At 47.8% G+C, this 24,819-nt stretch overlaps 1 protein-coding gene across 8 annotated transcripts in view; it reads right to left on the minus strand.

Annotated features, from left to right (window-relative positions):
- Positions 1–24,819, minus strand: part of ERI3 (ERI1 exoribonuclease family member 3) — a 133,060-nt gene that overhangs the window by 56,752 nt on the left and 51,489 nt on the right. For all 8 annotated transcript variants that reach the window (XM_032160609.2, XM_058443386.1, XM_032160603.2 and 5 more), the window contains one exon: positions 7,453–7,525. In XM_032160609.2, coding sequence (XP_032016500.1) covers positions 7,453–7,525 — 73 coding nt within the window. The remainder of the gene's footprint in view (positions 1–7,452; positions 7,526–24,819) is intronic.

Consider the following 24,819-nt stretch of genomic DNA (forward strand, 5'->3'; position numbering starts at 1 on the left):
CCTTCTCTAATAGATCCTACAGAAAAATACATGTCTTCTACCTTAAAAACAAAACCCGCTTTAACCCCCACTTGCCCCACCACAGCTCTTGTCCTTTCTCTCACCTTCGAAGCAACATTTCTGAAAAAGTTGAAGTTTCTCTACCTCCTCATTTCTCATTTACTCTTTAGTTCACTCCAATTTGGCTCTTGTCCCTATCATGCCACTCTTGTTATTAAGTTCAGGGCTCAAATTTTAGTCTTCATCTTGTGTAGCCCTCTCTGAACTGACCACTCCTCTTCTGAAACACTTTTTCTTGGTTTCTGCAGTACCACACTCGTACGGTCTTTCTTCTTCTATCACTTTTTTACTCTGTCTCTTCAGCATTTAGCAAAACTAAATTTAAGTTCTGGCTCTGTCATGTACTAATGTGAAACCATTGAGCAAGTTTCATCATTGCTCCATGCCTTGGTTTTCTCAACCTTAAAATGTGAAAAATAATAGCAACCACTGCACTGGGTCCTGCGAGGACTAGACAATGTAGGTACATAACCATAGTGTCTAGCACAGCACTGTCCAATAGAAATATAATGTGAGCCACATATGAAACTTAGAATTTTCTAGCAGCCACACTAAAAAGTAAAATGAAACAGATAAAATTATTTTAATAATACATTTTATTTTAGTATATCCAAATATTTCACATGTAATCAATAAAAAAAATTATGAGACATTTTGCATTTTTTCATACCAAGTCTTTGATGTGTAACTTACACTTACTGTACATCTCAATTGGGATGCTAAATCTTCATCAGAAATACTTAATCTGCCAAGTGCAGTGGCTCGCGCCTGTAATCCCAACACTTTGGGAGGCCGAGGCAAGTTGACTGCTGAGGCAAGGAGTTGGAAACCAGCCTGGCCAACATGGCGAAACTCTATTTCTACTAAAAATACAAAAATTAGCTTGGCATGGTAGCACACACCTGCAGTCCCAGCTACTTGGCAGGCTGAGGTACAAGAATCACTTGAACCCAGGAGGCAGAGGCTGCAGTGAACCAAGATCATGCTACTGCACTTTAGCCTGGGCAACAGACCAAGACTGTCTCAGGAAAAAAAAAAAAGGAAATACTTAATCTGTATTTAGATTTTATACAATTAACAGTTTAAAATGTAGATTCACCAACTCAGGCTGTACTAAACATAAAATTTTTCAAGAAAGTTTTTAATTAATTAATTTTTTTGAGATGGAATCTCGCTCTGTTGCCTAGCCTGGAGTGCTGTGGCACAATCTCGGCTCACTGCAACCTCCATTGCCTCCCGGGTTCAAGTGATTCTCACACCTCAGCTTCCCGAGTAGCTGGGATTACAGGCGCCTGCCACCACATCCGGCTAATTTTTTGTATTTTTTTAATAATGACGAGGTTTTGCCATGTTGGCCAGGCTGGTCTCAAACTCCTGACCTCAGGTGATCTGCCCACCTCGGCCTCCCAAAGTGCTGAGATTACAGGCACGAGCCATTGCATCTGGCTAAGAAAGTTTTTAATTTAAATTGATTAAAATTAAATAAAATTTAAAATGTGTTCTTCAATCATACTAGCTACATTTCAAGTGATCTACTGCCACATGTGGCTAGTGGAAATTATGTTGGAAAACACAGGTCTAGCACACAAAATGCAATCTGTAATTCAGGACTATTTATTATATTCTCTTTCTATTTTTGACTATTCCTTCTCTATCTCGCAAATGTTGGTATTTCTCAGTGTTCTATCCTAGGCTTTCTTCTCACCCTATACCCTCTTCTTTGGCAATCTCATCCACTTCCATGCTTTAATTATCAATCGCAGACCAATAACGCTGCCAATTTTTTTTATTTCTTTGAGACAGGGTCTTGCACTCTAGGCTAGAGTGCAGTGGTACAATCATAGCTCACTGCAGCCTCAAACTCCTGGGCTCAAGGGATCCTCCTGCCTCAGCCTCCCAAGTAGCTAGGACTATGAGCATGCATCACCAAGTCCGGCTAATTTTTAAATGTTTTTATAGAGATGAGGTCTCACTATGTTGCTCAGGCTGGTCTTGAGCTCCTGGCCTCAAGTGATCCTCCCACCTCAGCCTCCCAAAGCACTGGGATTAAAGGTATAAGCCACCATGCCTGGTCTTCAAATCTGTATCTCTTATCTAGGCTTCACCCCTGAGCCCCAGACCTATGTACTTAACTGCCTCCTCAATGTCTCAAAAGCATCTTAACACATATGCCCCACAATGACTTCATCTTCTTTTCCAATCCTGAAACTTCTCCTTCTCCCATTATCTCAGTCAACTCATTCCAATTCACTCAGTTGCTCAAATCATAAATCCTGGGGTCATCATGGTCTCTTCCTTCATCCTCAACCCTCACAACCAATCACCATTTCCTGTTTATTATACAATCAGTGCTACTATAATACTCTTTGAAAGAGCAAATTTGTCCAATGCAACTGATGTATTGGGAACAATTTATAGTAACACAAATTTTGCATTTGTTAATGTGCAATTTTGTTCACAAGAAACACTAGATAAACACATGAAACACAGATGAACCTCACTGAACAGGGCTGGGTGGGAATATATAAAACACATACGTGCACACATCTTAAACATCTACCAGCCACCTAGATCACCACGTTATGGACCACATTCATCTGGTTACAATTTTCCATCTGATTTCAGATGATCTTCTTCCACTACTTCATAATAACTCACAAGCTGCAACCCTTCTCATGCCCATTTCTATAAGCAAACTTTGGGGTTTTACAGAGTAAAGTACCATATTTATTGTGGTATTTATGTATTTCTTAAGCATTTAATGTGTAAAACTATGCTACCATTTTTATTAGATTCCTATCTTTTATGTGTCACTAACTGAATTTTTATTGCATGACTTTCTCTAGCATGGTGATTTTCAGAAATCTCTGTTGCATTATAGCAGAACTGACTATACCATTTAATACTCAGGAATTGGCCCATTTCTCTACATTTCCACTGCTATCAGTTCAACCCAAGTAATTACCATCCTTCACCTGGACCACAGAAACAGCCTAATTCTGTGATTCTCAACCAAGGACCAGTATTCCTCCACTCCCACCCTGTCCAGGCCACTAGAAATGTATACAGGGTGATATTTTTTATTATCACAATGACTCGGGGAGGGGCACTATTGGTATTCAATCAACAGGGGCTGGGGATGCTACAAGTTCAGCAATGTCACCCACACAATGATCTGTCCCACCCAAAAATGCCAAACATAGCCCTATTAAGAAAAACCAGCAACTGGTCTCCTGTATCTGCTCTTAGCTCCCTCTACACTGCAGCCAGAGAGAACTTTCTTAGAATGCAAATCAGATGATGCCCCTCTTATATTTAATACCCTTTAACAGCTTCCTCTTACCCTAAACATCAAGGTCAAAATCAAAGTGTGGTCTATAGGCTCCTGACTTCCTTCTAGCCTCATCTCATGCCACTCTCCTTTTGCCACCTTCACTACGTTTTAGGCATTCATTCACTCAACAAATAAGGATTAAACATCTGTGTGCCAGGAACTATTCGGAGCGATGGGGGTAGAGCAGTGAACAAAAGACACAAATTCTTTCTCCTCTTAGAACTTACATTCTAGTTTCAGGAAGCTGCCAGGCTTCTCCTCACCTCAGGGTCTCACCACATGCTACATTGTGCTTAGCCAATTTCAACTCATTCTTCAGGTCTCAGCTTAGACATCCTTCCTCAGGGAACTATTCTCTGACCCCACGCTACTAAGTTAGTTCCTTGTTATATGATGCATGACTCTGAACTGTTTAGTGTTACTCAATGCAACTAAAATTATTTATTCAACATCCACCTTCTTATATCCCCAGGCCCTCACACAGTACCTGGCACACAGAAGGCATTCAAAATATTTGTTTATTGGCCAGGCACAGTGGCTAATGCCTGCAATCCTAGCACTTTGGGAGGCTGAAGAGGGCGGACTGCTTGAGCCCAGGAGTTTGAGACCAGCCTGGGCAACATGGCAAAATCCCTTCTCTACAAAAAATACAAAAATTAGACGGGCATAATGGTGGGCACTTGTAGTCCCAGCTACTTGGGAGGCTGAAGTGGGAGGATCATCTGAGCCCAGGAGGTCAAGGCTGCAGCGAGCCATGTTTATACTACCGCACTCTAACCTGGGTGACAGAGTAAGACCCCGTCTCAAAAAAACAACAAAAACAAAACACACACACACACACACACACACACACACATTCGTTTATTGATGAAGATATATACATATATATGTTTACCTGTGTGCATGTATCTTTATACTTTATGAATATGTATGTATAAACACCTTCATGTCTGGGTATGCCTCCAAATATTTCTGCAGGTGACTGCTTATATGAATATGTGCATATACATGAATGCATGTATGGATACAGACATGCAATTTGGAGTATACTCACTTGGGGTGTATGCATTCACATGCATATACATGTGTATATTTATGCACGTACGTGTGTGTGTGTGTGTGTGTGTGTGTGTGTGTGTGTGTGTGTATTCTTCAGGCCCCTCAGTGACAGCTCTGATCTCCTGGAAGGAGCTGGGAGCAGGGCCCCAAGTCCTCTCTAAGATGACAGCTCAGTAAGAATATAAGATCATTCAATGACATTCCAAATGTCAGCAAACACGGGCCTGCTCCACTCTGCTACAGGGGAAGTAGGTGGCAGCAGGAGATGTGGAAACTTGGCCACTGAAAAGTTCCTATTTCCTGATGCAACCCACACCATTTCTGGAGAAGTAAGGGCAGCTGGAAGACATTTTGCCTCTTCTCAGATTAGAGGTCTTAGGAAATAGGCATGGTGAATTCATGCCCAGTTGCTCACTCACTAGGCAAGTCTCAGGTGACCAAGCAGACCAGGACCTTCCCCACCTTTCTCAAGGAGTAATGCTCTGCTAGGGGAGCAGAGGAGGAGGAGAGAAGAAAGGGAAGGGGGAAACACAAAGTAAGATCAAGGACAGGAGAGGACCCTGCAGAGAACCAGAGCCTGGGTCACACAGGGAACACAAGGCATGGAGTAAGTCTTTTACATAATATTCCTGCAACCTTGGCAATGACCTCTCTGGCTTTGCTTTTATTATTACTCTTTTTTAGCAGGAATCTTAGTGCAGCCTGCACCAAGTCACACAGCATAAAGGTCAGAAAGAGTACCATGCCCCTGGGCCTCCAAACTCAGCAGCCTCTATGTCCTGAATGGCTGTTGGTAAGGACTGAGCTAAAGTCCAGAGTTAAGTCATCTCTCCTGTTGGGGCTTTAAGCACACTTGCAATACAAAGTGGCTGGAGTGCAGAAGAAGGGGTTAGACCCCTTATGTCTCCCAGACATGCTCAGCTTACCTCACACAAGGAAATCACAAGGCCAACCAGGAAGAGAGTCCTCAGTTTCGCCTTGTACCTATTCCCTTCCTCTTCAGGTCAGCACAGTCTGCAGGGGAACCAAACTGAACAGACTCTGGGCAGCCTGCCTCTACCCCCACCCTTTGGGCCAGCAGCACCAAGGTGGCCCTGAGTGATAATGTTACCACACGGGTCGGCTGCTTTCCTGCCTTTCTGCCAAGGAACCTGGAGGCAGGGAGTTATCCATACACCAAAAAGTCTAGTGAACTTCACAGGGTAATTGTTCATGGTCAGCGCCTGCCTCGCCTGGCCGGGCCTTCACATTGCATTTGCTGAGGCCAGCAAGCAGCCTCAGATGTGCTCTGACAGCCGGTATGCTATATTCCAGGGGTCCATGCCTAGCCCCACATGCCTAGCCCCACCCACATGCCTAGCTCTGCCTTGGGGGACCTCTATGGAACTAGTTCTCAAAGATGAATCCGTCAGCCAGCAATTACTCACTGAGCACATACTCTATACCCAGCCCCGGCCTAGCCACTGGAGACACAGAGAAGAACCAGACTTCATCTCTGTGATCCAGATGGCCATGTCTGGAAGGAAATACACATGGATTCAGTTTCAACTGAGATAAGTGATTTCCCAAGTGCCAAGGAACCTAAAGGCAAGAGACTGACTGCTGGGCTTCTCAGCAGAAGTGATACCTGAGTTGAATCTTCCAGGGCAGGGAATATGTCTGATGAAGATGACTGAGGGACATTTCAGACAGAAGGCAAGCCACAGGGCAAGGCCCAAAGCTAGGGGAGTGCCTAGCTTCTTCAGCCCAAGAGGAGTAGTAAGCAGCAGTTGCCCAGTTTCATGGGAGATCAGCAGGAGAGGAGGGTAGGAGTCAAACTGCAAACAAGCCAAGTGCAAAGCACCTGTCCACCAGTGGAAAGCAAAGGACTTCACAAACGATGCCACAAAGCATGGAACTAAGTCCAAGGTCATTGTCAGTGTGGCACAAATACTTATAAAGCTTTCTCTTCCACTGCTCCTCCACATGTTTGCTTGGCTCCAGCCCCCACACACACCAAAAGCATGCTGCCCTCCCTGCCAAGAAAGCATTCTCTCCTCCTCCTATCCATATCCCATCTTCCTTGAATGCCCAGGTCAAGACTCAAATCCTGGCCATACCTAGCCTCACCCTCCTTGACCTCTCTCTTCTCTAAGCCCCCTGGGAGCCACTACCTTGACTCCCGGTGTGTTCTCCTTTCTCTGAGCTTCCCCTGACTGGTAGCATGAGGTTCCTGAGGCTGTTCCAGGACTGCTGCCCTTAGGTCAGAATGATTTATGGGGGTGAGTCTCCCTAGTGGACTGGGCCTCCTGGAGCAAGGATCCCTCTAGAGCAGGAATACTCTGCTAGGAAAGTACAGTTTTCTAAGTGATTCATTCTCTGCCAGGGCTCACTATCGTAGCCACACAGGGTCCTTGCCAGTCCGTAGCCTGAGCGCCAACTCCCCAGGTGCTTGATGCTACATAAGTTCCAGTCTCCGCCCTCATGTCCAAAGGGAATTGGACTCTAGTTTCCATGGCTCTTCCTCACATGAGCCAGGCTCTCCTGGAGCAAGGCAGGAACAAAGCCAACTTAAATGTACTCTGCCTCCCAACCAGAGTGATGTATCAGGGCCAGTTAGGAGGGTCAGAGGCCACATTCATGATGATAACAAAGGAGAATACTTTCCCAGAGGCTCAGCTAGTGCCATGTCTCTCCTAGAGACAAGCCAGCTCTGCCCACAGATTCAGCTCTGAGCAAGAGACCCCAAAATCTCCTTAACTGGGCCTTCTCTGCATGTCTGGGGGACACCAACTAGGGCAGTGTCATAATCTGCCCAGCAGCCGGGTCCCCAAGCAGCTCTCCACTGTCAGAAATAACCACATTTCAGTGCATATTAGCTAAGGAAAAGGATGAGGTTAAGAAAAGAGAAGAACAAAAAGAAAGAGGGAGAACAGATATAAGAAAAGAAAGCAAAGGACGGGAGCTCTGAGGCTCTTGTGCCTCAGGGGAAGCACCCAGTTGGGGCTCAGACACAGTACCTTTTTCAGATTAATCCACTGCTTGAAGTAATCCGCCACTGGCAAGCCCAAGTACTGGCACTGGCCTGGGAGCCTACAAAAAAAAAGGGAAGAGAGAACAAGTTGGGCGCATCCATGTCCCAGGTATGAAGTCTTAATATGGGAAGTCCAACAGAGCATACAAGACAGACAGACCTCAAAAGGTCAATCCATTAGCCATGGGTCCCACCCCACCAAAGAAAGGGACCCCCACCTCCAGCACCATGGACACTGGGCTCCAGCTCTAGCCCTCAGATCCAAGTGTGAGAGCCCAAGAACTCTTTGCAAAATAATAGCAGCAGGCCACTATTCCCTAATGGCTTACAGTATGCCAAGCACCTTATATTTTCACATTTAATCTTCAAAGCAATGCTGAGACACAGGTACTGTTGTCTACATTTTACAGATGAGAAAATGAGATTTAGAGAGGTTACCCAAGGTCCCACAGCTAAAATATGATAGTGCCAAGAACTGAACCCAGTTCTGTCTGACTCCAAAGTGTATGTTCTTTATATGCACTGGTTTGTTATTTTGTTACAGCAGAGAGACAGACAGACAAGACAGGAGGAGAGAAAGGCAGAGTATATGATTTAGAGATAGATGAGCAGGGGTTTCAGCTCACATTTAAGCCTCTGGCTACAGGTTTGTTTCAGATAGAGTAGAGGGCAGGTAGAAGGATAAGAAGAGGTCAGAATTTAAATCAAGGGTCTGTTCTTGTTTTTTTCTTTAAATTAGAATTTATCAACTATCTCCCTCTCTAGCTGGTGATGGTTTTACTCAGACAAATCCATTCAATCAAACATGCATTGATGCTTAACAAGGGTCAGGAACTTAGGAATCAAAAAGTAAGATGTAACTCTTGTCCATAAAGGGCTCGGTTTGTTCAGAGGTATGGGCAATGAAAGAAAGACAAAAAACAGCCTTAAGTTGGAGTATGGGGCATATGCAAGGATGGAGGAAGACAATACTGGAAATATCAGCCAGGAAAGATCATAGTCTTATTCTTAAGAGAAAAGCTTTGCCACAGGCAATGGAGAGCCTCTGATGAGTTGTGATTTACCAAGATTGTTCTAGAGGCAGCAAAAATAATAGACTAAAAGAGCAGGGTAGGAGCCAGCAGAGAGAAACAGTAGTGGAAAAGATGGTGATCAAGGAACAGACATTAAGATGTAAAGGAGGCCCCGGTGACTAAATGAAATGTGGGATCCAGTGAGAAAGCAGTAGACCTCTGCTTGGCTAGCTTCGTGCTACTCACTAAGATGGATCCAAAGAAGCAAGCAGTGGCATGGAGAGCCTATGTGACATCTGGAGCAAGCCAGCATTTGGTCAATTTTATTATTATTTTTAAATGCTCTACCTGTAGCATACCCACTTTCTGCCCAAACTGTGGGAGAACTGCTCCCCTGCCCCATCTTTAGTACGCCACTAGAAGGAAGTATGAGTTTGGGAATGCAGTTTTAGATATATACTTGATATGCAATAAGCACTCGATGTCTGCTGAGTTTGAGGTGCCTAGTTTGAGGTGCCTAGAAGATATCTGGCAGTGGAATGGTGTCTCAGAGGCAACTGGATATCTAGTTTTGAAGAGAGGTCTGGAATAAGACTATGGATTGTCAAATCATTAATATAATTATTAATGTAATCATTAACATAAGTAAAATTAAAGCCAGGAGAGTAAATAAGATCACCCGGGGAACAGAATAGAGCAAGGTGAGCAGAGGGCCCAGGCTAATGCCTTGCAAGTTTTATTGAGCTAAAATGAAACCAGGTTACCTCCATCAGACCATCATCACACACAAGGACCTCACTTCATGAAGTGGCCAGATCTAATTTTGGACTCGATTCTTAGAACATCCTTCCTTAAATACTAGTCTGTCTCCCTGTAACTTCTACCCATGGGTCCAAAGTATGTCTTTAGAAAATACAGAGAACAATACTTCCATCTTTTCCTCACAGAACCCTTCCAAGATCTGAGAGTCCAGAAAGCTTCCATCAGAGTTCCCTTCTCCAAGCCACATATCCTTATCAACTTCAAGAGTTCCTCAGGAGACAATATGCCATGAGTCAGGACTTACCCAACCTATCCCCATTCCCAAAGGGCAAGGCCCCAGACCTTTCTCAGGGTATTAGACACCTAAGATCAGACATGCTCTTTTGACCCCACTTCATATTACCTGCAGTCAACCTAAACTGTGATAAAAGCGTGCTTCCCCTTTCTGGAATATATAGAACTGATTTTTGAGTTTGAAATGTAAGTCATTAGTGTCAACTGCCATAGAGTGGTCAAGCAAGATGACAGCTGAGGAAAACCCAATGGATTTAGTAACGAGGAGGTCACAAGTAATCTTGGTGAAAAGGGCATCAGTGGACCGAGTGTGGGAGGCAGAAGGCAAGCTGCAAAGTGTGGAAGAGTGAGAGATAAGACAGTGGAGATTACAAGTGCAAAATCCTTTTCTAGAAAGTTTGGCTACAAGAATCCAGTTGAGATGACTGATTCCACTCCAGAAAGTTCAAGGCAGTCCAGGCTTCCCTCCATTACCTTTCAGATATTTGACAGATAGTAATAGAAAACTGATCCCTTTGTTTCAGGCAGTGTATAGTAAGGATTTACTTTTATAAGACCCAAGATATCTCACCTGAAGAACAGGTTACTCTCAAACATCCAAGTGGCACAGTGACATTAACTACAACTGGTCAGTTTCCTGGAAGGGAAATTCTGGCTGAGGCCAACATGATGAAGGGGTATCCAGATATATGTGCCCATGTGGGATGAAGGACCAAGAACATGAGGAAATGAGGCAAGGTTTTTAAGGATGAAAGGTAGCCTTAGGAGCTAGAATATGGTTGCCTAAGAAGCAGAACTGTAATCTGACAATAATTATATTTCCTTCAATCTTTCTTTCATGTTCCTTATCCTTGGTATTTGTGAAAATGCTTGCTGAACTCAGCTGTTTTAGAAAAATCACATTAAGGTCTATGAGTGAAGGGGGCCACCAGAAGCAGCAGAATCTACAAAGGAATAAGCCAGGGGGACTGGCCAGCAAAAGGCAGGGAGCCTTGATCTTATTCTCCCCTAGCCAACTGCAGCACTCTCTGATTCTTTTAGTTGACACAGGCCAGGAGTCCTTTTGGCCCTGGCTAGCCCTGGGAGAGGGATGGGCTCTCTCTTTAGCAGAATTTAAGGGTAGACATAGCTGTAGGCACTTCCACTGTCTAGGAAGAGTCTAGGTCAGTAGGATGATGCCTATCAAGCAAGAGGAGGACCTATCCCAGAGGGGCCACACTGAGGACAGACCAGGCAGTCAGGTTGGCTACTCAGCCTGAGATACGGCTCAGCAGCAGTCCTGAGTGCCATTCTGAATCCCATGTCTGACTGATGCACATGGGGGTTAGGCACTGTAATTCTTACTCAGGGGCTGTAGTCACTTGCAGTTACACATGCAGTTTGTAGACTCACTCACAGGCATTCAGGTTGCTGAGTAGTCCTCTGGGTCATCCCAGCCCTGTGACTCCAAGACACAAGCTGTACAAATGTAGCAGGGCCCAGCCCCATCTTCATGAGAGACATAGGGCCAAATGCCAGAACTTGAGCTTGCAAGTGCCTCATGGGAAGACAGTTACACATCTCTATCACACATCCTACCCCAGCTTAGAGAGGATCAAGATAGGAAATCTGTGAGGAAGGTGGGTTAGAGTGGTCATCATCCCTTACACAAAAGAGGAAACTGAGGCTCAGAGAAGAAAAGGATTTGCTCAATCATACAACAAGCCAAGGGTAGTACTAGAAACGGAACCTAAAGCTTCTGACTGCACAGGCATAAGCTGTATAGATACACTCAGGGCTCCTTACAGTCCCTGGGAAGGCAAAGCCTGGGCCTTAGAGAAGCAGGTAGCATAGTGGTCACTGCTCAAGGTCACACCTGGGTTCAAGGTTCTTAGGAGCCTAAGGTCAGTGGGTATCAGTGGGTACATGGTTCCACCAATTTCTCAAAAAAAAAAAAAAAAACAGTTCCCCAGGCACAAAGGGTCTGAATGCTGTACATTCCTACCAGATCGTGATCCCAGGAAAAGAGCCACTGGCAGTGGGCCCTGGACTTGCCTGAGGGCACGAACGTGCAGGCAAGTTTATGGTGCCCAGGTCTCCATGCAGCTGGATTCACTGGGCACAATGCTCCCCAACTGCCCAAACATCATCTGGTCATGCTTATTACTGTTGCCCAATGAAATTTTATGCACCGAGTCCACAGGTGTGATTTCCCCTTCTTTATGAGGGCCGGAATGACATCACTGATGGCCAATAGAAAAGAGCCAATTATGTCCAGGCCATAAAAAGGAATGAGATTTTTTTCAACCAAATCAAAACTTCCTTCAGCTTCATGAATGCAAGAGGCCCCTTTAAGGAAGGGTCCCCCAGTCCTGCCTGTGGGCTCTAAACCAAGGGACATGATTGCTTTCCAAAGACTATGGGTCTAAGGCCAGAAAGGGGGTCCGCCCTTGGCATTTATCATGTGATCCTATTACCACACTGGCCCCTCAGGGTCACCTGAAAAGATTAACAAGCCCTACCCTCAGACCCTAACCGGCTCCTCTCTACTCTACCCAGGGAAAATGAGAAGAGATGAGATACTCAAGTTCCTTTATTACTCCTTTTGAATAACAGGAAAGAAAGCAAAGAGCATTCCCCCTGCTTAGAAAGAAGAGAACAATACAGAGGAAACAGGGGTGTTAAGAAACTGCCCCTCATCCCCATAAGCACACAGCACAAAGCAAAAGGAGCCAGCCTTCCCCACCCCACTCCTCATTCAGCCCTACCACCTGCAACTGAGCCACACTGGCTGGGCCGAGACAGCCCTGATGGCAAACAGGTGTGGCTAGCCCGGCGCCAGCCAAGGCAGGGGAGTAGCTCATTAGGGGAACACTCCCCTCGCTAATGGGTATGGCCATGGTGAAGCCATTGTGAGCGGGAGCTCAGCTTTGAAGATTAGGTGAGGCAGACGTTGGGGGAGAGCTGCTAGGCTGAGGCAAGGAAAGCTGCACATCCATGGAGGTCTGCTGGACAGACTGGCAGACAGGCCAACAGCCAGGACCAGCAAAAGAGCAGGCACCATGCTGGAAAAGGCGACGGACACTCTGCCTTCCATGCTTTCATCTCTTTAATACTTAGGGGCAGACCCAACTCAGGGAGATGCATGTCATTCTCACATTTAGCAGACTCAAACCTTTGAAGAGGAGGGAGACCAGCAGACTCTAGAGGCCTCCCTGGCTCCTTTCTCCCTCTCAAGAAAGGCTGTGAGACCTGGATCTTGGAGTGATGTGGACTGGCAGTCCTGGTGCCCACCAGCTCCAGGATAGGCACATACTGTTCGCCTGCAGGAGCAAACTACTGTATCCCATGTGATATGCAGAAATGGGGGAGTGTGGAGAGGCTCTGTCTTCTTCAAAGTCTTCATGGGACCATGGAGGCACAGAAGGCCCAGGCTTCAGGAGGAGTGGGCCAGTAGAAGCCAACCAACCAGCCAGTTGGAAGATCCTGCCACAGGGACACCTGTGAGGGGTGGGTGGGCTTGCTTCCATGCAGAGTTGCCACACTTGCTCATTCCAATACACTCTCAAAGAACGCTGTCCCTAGCGGACCTGCAGCTCATAACTGCCACGATTTCCTATGCTTCTCTCCAAGTCTTGAGCCTCAGGAAAGGGCCCATTCCCACTGGATCCCAGTCAGGGAGTCCTATCTAGTCAGAGCCTCCACGGGCAGCATGATGTGAGTCTGTATCCAACATGTTCAGGCTACTCCAGCCAAGGCAGCACTTAGCTGGGGACACAGCTCTTTGTCTCTCCTCTTTCCGTTCCCCCACCCAGAGGAGATAAACAGACCCCGGGTGATAAACGGCCCGCCTTTCACGATCACTTTTCCTCAAGTTGAGGAGAGTAGCTAGTGATGGATGGGCTGGAATTTGGTTATCAGGAAGGGCTGTCAGCCAGAGGTGCCTATCTCCTCCCCCACTACGCAGGGCATCATTACACTGTGGCATCGAGGTAAAATATGACCAAGGGGAGGGAAGGAAGAAAGAGGGGAAGGCTGAGCTTACACACGGAGCAAATTGAGCAACAATGAGAGCAGGCACGAGACTGGGACGTTAGTTATCTGCCCGTGACACCTTTTATCTCTGCACAAATTGGTCCTTCCTCCCCCACTGCATCCTCTTATACAAACAGAGGCAGACACAACGTGTCACCACTGCAACAGCGTAGCAATTTAACCCGAATTAGTGAGGGGGTCAAGCTAGGAAATAAGGGTTTCTCATTTCAACAGGTTCCTTAGTCTCAGCTCTGAACTACCACATTGAGCGGAGGAGGGTAGAGAGAAGGCAGACTCATAATTGAATTCACTCACTTGGCCACTGCTGATGTATAAAAAATTAATGCATGACCCTCCTACTTATCAAAGCTGGTTAGTATCTATCTCACCTGCAAGATGCACCATGTCAGAAGACACAGCATGGCAGGCCTAGCACTCAGTGCCTTTAGCCAGGATAGGAACCAGCAAAAACAGGAAGAGAAAAGCACTGCCCAGGTGGCCTGGAAGCATCCTCAAAGGCCATTGCAGGTTTAGTCTCAATCGATCTCCTTATAGCCAGAATCCCTTCTATGAGGCCTTATTTGTAAAGCATGTTACCCTTGGTTGGCCATAAACCCCTGCTAGAAGCCTACAGGACAGAGTGCTGGGGAGGGCTGGGGATACTATAGGAGCAGATCACATCAAAGCTGGTCCTTGACAGTTCAATAATACACTTCAGCCTACACAGAAAAAAGGTTGGCTCCACCTCCAACAGAAGATGTTCAGGTTGTTTTATGAATAACCCCTCAGACAGAGAGTCCCACACTGCTGCACCTGAAACTGAGGATGCCAGTGACAGCACTGATGGCACTGACAAGGCAAAAGAGCAAGGAGGAGAGGAGCCTGGCCTTTTCCCCAGTGACCTCGCCTACTGCAGGACCTGGAGTTACAGATGGAGAAGGCACCTTGGGACTCATTCTCCCCATCAAAGTCCCCTGATGGTAAGGCATGCGGTTCAACCCCTGTCCAGTACCACGGCTCCACTACACTAAGATAACTTGGTCAAATGACCATGTGTCCTGGGGTAAGTGACTTCACCTCCATGCCCTGCTCTGTGAGGGTTAAAGGAGCCAACCAAGGGTAACATGCTTTACAAATAAGGCCTCATAGAAGGGATTCTGGCTATAAGGAGATCGATTGAGACCAAACCTGCAATGGCCTTTGGAGATGCTTCCAGGCCACCTGCATTGACAAGACAGTGCCTTGGTCAGGAAAAGGATACGGGAGAACGCTTGCTGGGGGTGACAGGAAAAAGGAAAGTTCCAGAACCACTCCACAGCTGCAAAACGAATTCCATGAAGCTTGGGCTGAGGGAAGGAGTTATGAATAGAGGAAGCACCTTGGGACTCATTCTCCAAATCCAAAGAATCAGCACACAAATACCAAGGAACAAAAGCCAAGACCCCAGGCCAGACACAAAATGAGAGAGCTTTCTACCTCAACCGACCACTTTATATTCAGGAGTATCACTGAGACCCAGGACCCTCAGACAGAGGCTAATGGAACCTGATTTCTCTCTTGAGAAAGCTTCCAGGCCCACTGAGAAGATAACCATAGCAGACACAGAATGGTCACTGCAGGAGTGACTACTGAGAAGTGGCCATCTCACTTCTGCTGGTGGGAGGGCAATGTCGAAGGCACTCAGAGACTCAGCTGCAATTCCCCAGGCTCAAGCAAGTGTGCGTGCATGCACACATGCGGTCCCTCTGTTCTCCTCTGCCTGCCCACAGCCCCAGAGGGAATGCACTGCTGACTTATCAGCCCACTTTGCCCCCACACTTGCCCCCCTCCTCTGGGACGGCTGCAGGTTACAATTCCAACCACAGGCTTCAGGAAGATGATACACTTGCTGGAGCCTGCAAAGGGTCAGGAGAAGAGTACTGTTTGAAATATCAGCATGACAGCTGGCTCCTTGTCTGTCTCTTCCTCCCCAACCCCCTCCCCAAACTTGTCATGGTACAAGAAGTCTATAAGCAGCCCATCAGCTTTAAATATCAGTGTGCGTGAAGCAGGAACACGAGAGCGAGGGAGCGGGAAGCCGACAGCGAGCGCCTCTGTCGCCACTGCCTGTCAGGGAACACTAATGAATTTCACCACCAACAGCCAGGCTTCAGATGGAGGTGAGCTGGGGGCTGGGGGGTTTTCTAGGGAGAACTCTGGCGGTATTAAAACATATTTTCCCAAAGCCCTGTTAATAAACGTCATGGCAGAGCTGAGAACTACGGCCTACCACCAGGACTTCAAGGGCAGAAAGGGGTGGGGCAAGCCCCGCTGTCCTCTCAAACAGGGAGAAGAATGCAAGCATGAGGTTGGAGGGAGCTGGCTGAGCCCCAAGGTGAGGCTGGGTGACCTTGGCAAGCCTCTCACTTTGTCTTGCCACCATTACCCTTACGCATCTCATCAAGGCCTTGGGATGCCTTGTTGAGAGGACTAGGATAAGAAGGAAAGGCCTGAGGCAGGGAGAGATGACCAGCTGTGCCTTCCTGGCCAGACTTACCACCCACCCCACCTCAACCAACTTCAGCTCACTCACTTCACAGTGAGGCCCCACGGCAAGGGGTTACAGGCCATGCTTCCAGAGCCAGGCGAGGTGGGGTGAGAAACTCTGGCACCAGTCCTAACAGGAAGCTACATTTCCCCCACAGATGTCAGGAGCCAGAGCTCCTTATTATTTTACAGATAAAGGAATGGAGGATGAGAGTGGGAATGTGACTTTCCCAAGACCCTACAACTAGAAAGCAGTAAAGCCAGGAATCGAAACTAGGTCTCTTCATTCTAAAAGCCCTGTTCTTTCCACAATGCCACACAGCTGCTTTGAGGAAGGGCTGATCACCTCACTGTCCCGTGTGTCCTCTACTCCCAGGCTCTGCCCTTCCCATCCACTTCCCCCTACTGGTACACACGCACCTCTGGCCTGGCACGGGCCACAGCTGCCATGTAGCACTAGGCTGGGCTCCAGGCCAGGGTGAACCCAGCCGGGCAGAGAAAGCCCTGGGAATGAGCCAGGCCATCACCTGGGAGTCTCCACAGCTCACAGGACATGGCTGCAGGCATAAGCCCTCCCACGGGTGCCCTCTACACAGCTCTGAGCAGGAGTGTCTGATCTGGCAGCGACCTGCTGTGCAGGGGGCAAATGACATTTAATTTCCTCTTGGTTTCCCTATAGTACAGACGAAAGGCCGTCACCTGCGTCTGGGTCTGGCGGCACAGCTGGAAGTGTTCCCAGACATGCTGCTCTGGAGAGTTCCCAACAGAAACCACAACACAGGCAGTGCAGAGGGATGCTCCATGGTCCAGGCTGCTGGCGTTCCCAAGGAAAACCAGCTTCAAATCCCTAGTGCCAAAGTTGCTCAAAGTCTCCAAAAGGCACTGTGTATGCACATAGCGCCTCCCTGCTCCATGGCTCTTTAGCCTATCTGCCAACTATCCCTCATTTCTTCCCTATGGAGACCACATGAAGCATACAAGTGCCACAAACACGCTGTGGAACCGTATGACAAGCACCTCCCCAGTGCCACAAATAGTCCTTAAAATTCTGTAACTTGTATCTCCCCAGCCCCTCTCTAGGGAAATAATAAGACAAGTGCCTCTCCAGCGTCCTTTCCATGGCGACTCATCAGGGAAAGGCACAGTGCCCCACCTGTCATGACTGTAGAAGTGCTGGAACTGCCACCAGGGCTTGGCCAGAGCTCTCTTTCCCAGATGGAATGGCAGAAGCCCCAGTAGGGAGTGGGTATGGAGAGGAGGCTGAGCAAGTGATGGGAGGTTTCCAAGACACTTTGGTCAGTGCCTCAGCTAATAAGCTATTCTCTTTTTGGCCAGGGAAACCAGGAGCTCCTTAGCAGATTGAGCTGTCTCCAAGATAACTCGCTCATCCCACTACAGTCTTCCCCTGGCCTGTGGCCATCTTGACCCTATGCCTGAACTGCCGTTGTGTGGCCTACGATGCCCTCTGGAGGCTCCGCAGAGAGGCATCCTCCTAGCATTCAGGATCTGGGTTGCAGTCTGACCTCTGCTCTCATATAGGTACTCAAGACACAGCTGTACCCTTAACCTTCTAGCTGGTCTCCTCTGCCCTGATTCCAGCTCCCCTGACACCTTCAAGAGGTATAAGCACTTGTCCTATACAGAGTAAGACTTCTGGGCGGGCATTAGAATAGGCTAGTGATTTTTAAAGTGTGCTCCATGGAGTTCTAGGGTTCTAAGGAGGAACATCAGGCTACTTCATGGACCGGGGGAAAAGGAGGAAGAATGGGAGAGGAAGAATGGGTAGGGCTTTTCCCCATCTTCAACCAGATTCACATTGGACTTTAAAATTCTGTTCAAAAGAAAAAAAAGTTTACTACTAAAAAAAAATACTACCATTCCATCTCTCTACAGTGCTCCTCTGGATTCTCACAGCATTTGTTTTGTGCCTTCATTGTAGTGTTTTCATACTCTACCTTACTTACCCTATAATTAGGTATAGGCGTGCTGGTCTTTCTGTCCTGATCACTTGGCAGTCCCCATAGTCCCCAGCACAGTACTTACAGGGCCCAGAGCAGCTCTCAACAGGTGCTGACTTTAGGCTACTACCGGAATGCCAGCACTTCCGGGATATGCTGGGGTCAGCACCTTCAATGGCAATTTCCAACAGGATTCCTTGGGAGAGAAGAGCTGCAGTGGAGGGTAACTGATATTTACTGAAAGGTCCGCGTGAAGATGTATAGCACATGCCACTCTTAAATCAATGAATGGGACACATCTGCTACCACAAGCAATCATCTAAATCAACTTCCAGGGGACCAAACAGACTTTTGCATTTGGCCAATCTTTGGGAAAAATGCAACAAATTTCAACAGGAAATATCACTCATGAGAAGCTTCCAAACCCTGTGTGTGGGACCATGGGAACACAGGATGACGTTCATCAGCTGAGCATTCAAGGGTCTGTCCCCTGGCTTCCTGTAGCCTGTAGAGGAATCACTAGTCCCATGATTCTGGTTATAGGACTGAGAATGGGTAAAGCCCCTTGGCCCCATCAACCAAGCCTACTGCGTGGGCCTCCTTCTCCAGCTAGGTTTAGGGAGGGGGCCAGGAAGGCAAGGGACTGTGCTCATCCTAGCTAAAGCCACTTGTTAATAGGCCCTAGATTCCTTTATCCCTGGGGAAAGGAAGGTAGCAATGAGCTCTCTTCTCCACCCCCCTCCACCGTGCCTCCCAGCAGGGCCAGGGAGGACAGCCATTAGTGTGTGCCTCAGCAGACAATGGGGAGGAGAAGTCTCCAGAGCAAAGGACAACTGCAGCAATTAGAATGCAGGGAGGTTCAGAAGCTATTTAACTGGGTGACCCCTGAGGTCGCTGCATCTGACTCCCATCCCTGGATAAATATTGTATGAGAGGGGAGGGGGCGAGCGAGAGAGCCGGAATGCTGCTCCTCCTTCCATTCCTTTCCCCACCCCATGCGCTGCCTCCAGCCACATACACCAGGAACATTATTTACAGTCCCGACAGTCAGAGCAATCATTCTGCTAACCAAGAGGGAATGGACAAAGTCGACTTACCAAAAATTGACTATGGCAACTGAAGAAGAAACCAGAGCTGAGCCAACACAGATGCAAGGCTCCCTCCACAATCTGGATCCAGTTGAAGCAAATGTTCTGTAACCCCAAAACCCAAACTACTGGCAGGTGAAGCTGGTCTCAATGGCAGAGAGTAAATCAGAAAAACAGAGCATCCTTCCACCTTTTAGGGGCCCCATAATGGAAAACTCCTGGCTCTCATCACTACCTAGGTGCTCCTTGGCAAAGATGGGAGTCCTAGCTACCTGCCCAGAGGAAGCCGAACCAGCTACATGCCACTTGTCCAGCTTGCTCCTTAGCTGACCTAGTCGGGAAAGGCCAAGAGCGAGAAAGTTAGATATCACAGGAAGGGGTCAGGGTGGGGGGAAGAAGAGAGTGTTTGAGTGCAGGCTGTGCCTCAGTCCCCACATGCACCGCTCCTCCAGTCCTGCTCTAATGCACCCTGACATGCCTCTGAAGACAGAGAGCTGTTTGCAGTCAGCACCGTGATTTGTTAGTAATTATTTCCATGGTGTCACATTGCTGTCACTCTGTTAACAAAGAGACAGGCTGCCTCGGGCTGTCTACGAGAAAGAATCGCAGAGAAAAAGGCCTGTCAGGCTCCCGGGATTCTCTGGGCTGGCTGGCTTTCTTTCCCAAACCAACATCCTCGCAAGCTTTGGAAGAAACAGTTTTTCAGAACTATCAAGTCTGAGTTGTGTCACCCTTTAGCCAGGGACACTGAGAATTTATCCCACCCACTCATAGTTGCCCTTCCCAAAGCCCTACAAAGCTAAGCCCCCAGAGTCCACAAATAATTCAGGCATGGGCCACTATGCCAGTTGAAGCCTTGAGTTCCCTGGCCTTCAACTCCTAAGACCTCTGCTCCCTGACTCATCATTTTCACTGGGGTGTTCACAGCCTCTCATGTGCTCTTAGGAACCTGACCAAAGAAACCTAATTCAGACCAAGCAGAAGCAGCCACCCTATTGGCACGGCTGGGGAATAAGAATAATATGATGGCAGGGCATCTTTGCCTCTTGAATCTGCCAGCCCCAGTTCTGGAGCACAGTGGCTCAGGTGCCAACACCCCTGTAGCCTTCATGTGCCTCTGCATCTGTGAAGAGACACTTATGGAGCTGTCTCCGCATGTGACCTGTCTTTCCCAGTGCCTGGATCTGCATAACATCTGCACTAGGAGAACTGGTGGTTTGCTTTAGCACAAAGTAATGTCTCCATTACCCTGGCTGGGAATTAGAGGACAGATTGGCAAGCGCTGACAAAACAGAGGTCACTCACCTTACAGGCATGGAAAGTTGGAGATTAATTCTCTCCTCTCACAGAGGGAATCAGACTCCAGGATAGTGGAAGGGAAGCACCAATATTGAGAAACCCTTTCACTGCCAAGCAGCAGCAGCAGCTGTCACCTGTACCAATATCAGCAGAAAAGGAAGATAAAAGGCCACAAGCCCTAGAGAAGTCCTGCCAAGGTGGCAAGGGCTTCGCCATCTAGCTCCTGCAGAATCCCAAAGGACAGAAGAGCCTGGACATGACTAAGATTCTTCAAGCATTAGGTCCAAAAGGCAGACAGCTGCAAGCACTGGAATGCAAACTCCATGAAGGCGGGATGTTTGGGAAGTTTTCTTTCTTTATTCACTGCTATATCCTTAATACCTAGAGCAGTGCAGGGCACACAGCAGGTAGTCAACACACCTGCTGAAAGAATAAATAAATGAGTCAATACAGCTCAAAGGCCACTTCCACAGGGGCCAGTCTCTCCCTATCACAAGACCACAGAGAAGAGGGAGGACAGTGTGGGTTCCAGAATAGACAGGGAAGACCACATGGCCAAAGGACTGGAATTAGGTTTGAAAGGGTGAGGGGGATTGGGACAAGTTGATGGGCATAGGAAGATTCTCATATTAAATTGAAGATTCACATATTCATTCAGAAAACATATACTAAATAACTAAATAAAGTATAATAGATGTTCCAATAAAAAAAGAATAAACAAAATGTAGTACAATACAATGGAATACTACACAGAAATATAATAAAAAGCCTAAATTCTTGATACATACAATGATGCACAGGAATCTCCTATATATTATGTTATGCAAAAGAAGTCAGACACAGGTCGGGTGCGGCGTCTCATGCCTGTAATCTCAGCACTTTGGGAGGCCAAGGCAGGCAGACTGCTTGAGCTCAGGAGTTCGAGACCAGCCTGGGCAACATGGTAAAACCCCGTCTCCACAAAAAAAAAAATACAAAAACTAGCTGGGCGCAGTGGCATGTGCCTATAGTCCCAGCTACTCGGAAGGTTGGGGTGAGAGGGTGACTTGAGCCCAAGGAGGTAGAGGTTGCAGTAAGCCAAAATCACAGCACTGAACTCTAGCCTGGGTGAAAGAAGTCAGACACAAAAGAGTATGCCTTGCATGATTCCATTTATACGAAAGCCAACAATAGGTAAAAACTAACCAAAACTAACAGAAGTCAGAACAGTGGTTAACTGGCAAGGGGAGGGCATCACTGACTGGGAAGAGGCACCAGGGAACTTTCTGGGATGATGAAAAAGGTTCCTGATCTTGACCTGGGTGGTAGTTCCCTAGGTGTATACTTGTATAAAAATATACTGAGCTATATACTTCACATTTGTATATTTATGCATCTGTACCTATTTCATACCTTAATTTTTTTTTTAAGAGACAGGATCTTACTCTGTTGTCCAGGCTAGAGTACAGTGGCACAATCACGGTTCATTGCAGCCTCAAACTCCTGGGATCAAGCAATCCTCCAGCCTCAGCCTCCTGAGTAGCTAGGATTATAGGCATGGGCCACCACACCAGGTTATTTTTTATTTTTATTTTTAATAGAAACAGGGCCTTGCTACCCTAGGCTGGTCTCAAACTCCTGGACTCAAACAATGCTGCTTCAGCCTCCCAAAGCACTGGGATTCCAGGTGTGGGCCACTGTACCAGACCTCAATTTTTTTAAAGACCCAAAAACAAGCTGATGTTCAAAAAGGGTTTTAAAAAAACACAGATCTAAGCAATATCTCATAGAAAGGAAAATATTTTCCAGGAGCACCAGTGGTTCCTTCTTGGAGCTTGGGAAAAAAAGGTCTTCCAGTCTTCACTCTCTATCTGACAGAAGTCAGAAAGGCCCAAGCAAATGGGCCTAGGAAGTGAGAAATGTTCAAAACACAAAAGGGTAGAGCCCGGGTCCCCCACCTAGGAGGTTGTGGCCTGGTGGGAAGCTGCATGGAACCTCTATTCCATGCCAGGTGAGCTATAGGAAAGCAGAGATAGGTCATACAGTCCAGCCAGGTGCCCAGCTGGTTCTGCGGCCCTCTGAAGCAGCCTGTCTGTTGGATTCCGCCACAGAACACAGAACCAGACTTCCAAAGACTGCCCTGAAGAGCCACCAACATAGGATCCAATTTGTCTTCCTGACAAACCAGGCAGAGACTGGCTGAGTTAGCCCAACTCTGGGCTAAGGTGAAAGTCTCAGAACATACAGCCCTTCCAGCCAGCAAGGAGGAGGTGATAAGACTCTCATCCATGGTCAAGGGGAGAGCCTCATATCAAATCCAGGGCCAGAAGCAAGGCAGCAACACTTGCTTCTGGACCAGTTAAGCAGTAAAGAACCACTCAGTTATCAACTCAGGCCAAAGCATGAGGCTCCTACTGCCTTGAACATCTCGAAGCCTGATCAGTCATTAAGCAAGTATCTTTATCTTTTATCAGGGTTTTCACTGAGCAGAATTTCCATTCCAGGGGTTCCTATAATCACTACAATGATTTAGACCCTCTGACACCTTCCTAGTGGGTAAGGAAATGAGGTTGCCACTGGGGTTCCACCCTACAGCCTAGAAGTGCCCAGAAAGTAAAACGCCAGAGGCCCTGTCTGCCACAGAGAGGTTGGTGCTTGTTGATCAGACAGCAGAGCTTCTCTCCCAGTCCCCATTGAGGCACGAAGTCCTTCCAGAGCAGAGCAACTATCCCAAACTCAGGCTCTGAGGGAAGGACATGGGGTGAGACGCCTGTTGACTTGCAGCTCCAGGATCACATGGATAAGTGTGAAGGGAGCCAAGGTTGGGAACCAGAAGAGATGCTTTGGCTCCACAGAAACCTGCTCCTACCCTCAGGCCTGCATCTAGGAAATGGTTAATCCCCAGCCAAGCCCACCATCAGGAGCCCCTTTAGTGCCAGTTCTGGGCCCGGGGACATGTGCAGGAGGGGGCTTTCATGTTTGTGAGTAGGCTAGCCCCAGGGGCATCAGGCAGAGGCGGAGCACCCCTCCCTCCTCCAAGCCCAAAAACTCTCAGCCCAAGGAGCTGTCAGGCTAACGAGGCTACCCCACCACCACTCCATCTGAGCGTGGCAGGCTGCACTGCACGACTGGCTTCAGGTGGCTCTTCTTTAATTAATGGCATCCCGGGCTCTGCAGGGAGCTTCACCCCACAATGAATGGCCCTCTCTCATTAGAGGCAAGCCTGCCATGATGTATTCAGGGTGAAGGCCAGGATTCATTTCCCTGTCTGTGGGTTGGGGATGGGAGGGAGGGGAGAGGCAGCAGGGAGAGATTTATATCGAGTGACTTGGATTAGCTGCAGCTGAAACATGACCCCATCAACTCACGCTGCCTTCTTGGGGCTAACCCGGTGCACCTCTGCTGACGAGAGGGCTCTAGGGAAACTGAAGGGAGGGCAGAAGGTCTGGTTCCCATTCTCTCTGAGCTCAGACTACAACTCTAAGGCCCAGAATTCCTATACAACCTTCAGAACCTCCTCCCCCTGCCCCCACTGTGCACTGGGAGCCTGGGCTGATTCTGAGCCAACCTTACCCATCAAGAGACTTTTTATGGCCAGGAAGCTGACCCACTGCCCTCACGTCCACAGGACTGAGGCCCTGACTACAGCCTCAGTTGGCTTTTCTGCTTTTGTAGTAAGCAATACCCTCATTCCTTACCTCAGAGAAGGAGGCCACAACATAGTTTGCCCCCATAACTGCCACCTGGATAGGACCCAAATATGTTCTGCCACAGGGCATCTCAGACCTCACGCCACCCCACACTAGGGAAAAGGCTCCAGGCATCGGTCTGACACAAAAACATGAAGTCACCTCCAGGGTGGGGAGGTTCTGGGCACACTATTCTCCTTCCCTCCACTACCCTGACCCACCCGCTCCAGTGGCTGAGCAGGAGGAATTGCAGTCTTCTAGGCAAAAACAGAAATTGGGGCCTTTGGCTATCCAAATTTCCGATGTACTTCTCACAGACTTGGAAAGGTCACCCTGACTCTGCTAGCCACACAGGTGGTTGTAGGCCTAGGAGCTAGGTTGATTCAGACTGGTAGCAAACAGCACACAGCCCTACAAATTCCTCATGCAAATATCACAAAATTTGACTTTCAACTTTGCTTGTGCTTGGGAGAAAAACACTTCAGAACCTGCCCTCTTTCCATTCTCAGCCCCCTTAGAATGCCCAATTCACTAAGAGAGCGGGACGGTAGGCTTTCACCTGTCCCTGTCAGCCAATCAGAAGGCTGCCTGGCAGGCCTGCCGTGTCTCTAGGAAGGCCAGGCAATGCCCATCATCTGCACGCATTCACTCCATGTCATCCATGCTTCTTCCTGGCCCTTGTGGAGGAGCATTCATATCTCTTTCCTTCCCTACTCAGAAAGAGATGTAGC

The sequence above is a fragment of the Hylobates moloch genome, unplaced genomic scaffold (assembly GCF_009828535.3).
Source record: "Hylobates moloch isolate HMO894 unplaced genomic scaffold, HMol_V3 SCAFFOLD_8, whole genome shotgun sequence".
NCBI lineage: Eukaryota > Metazoa > Chordata > Mammalia > Primates > Hylobatidae > Hylobates > Hylobates moloch.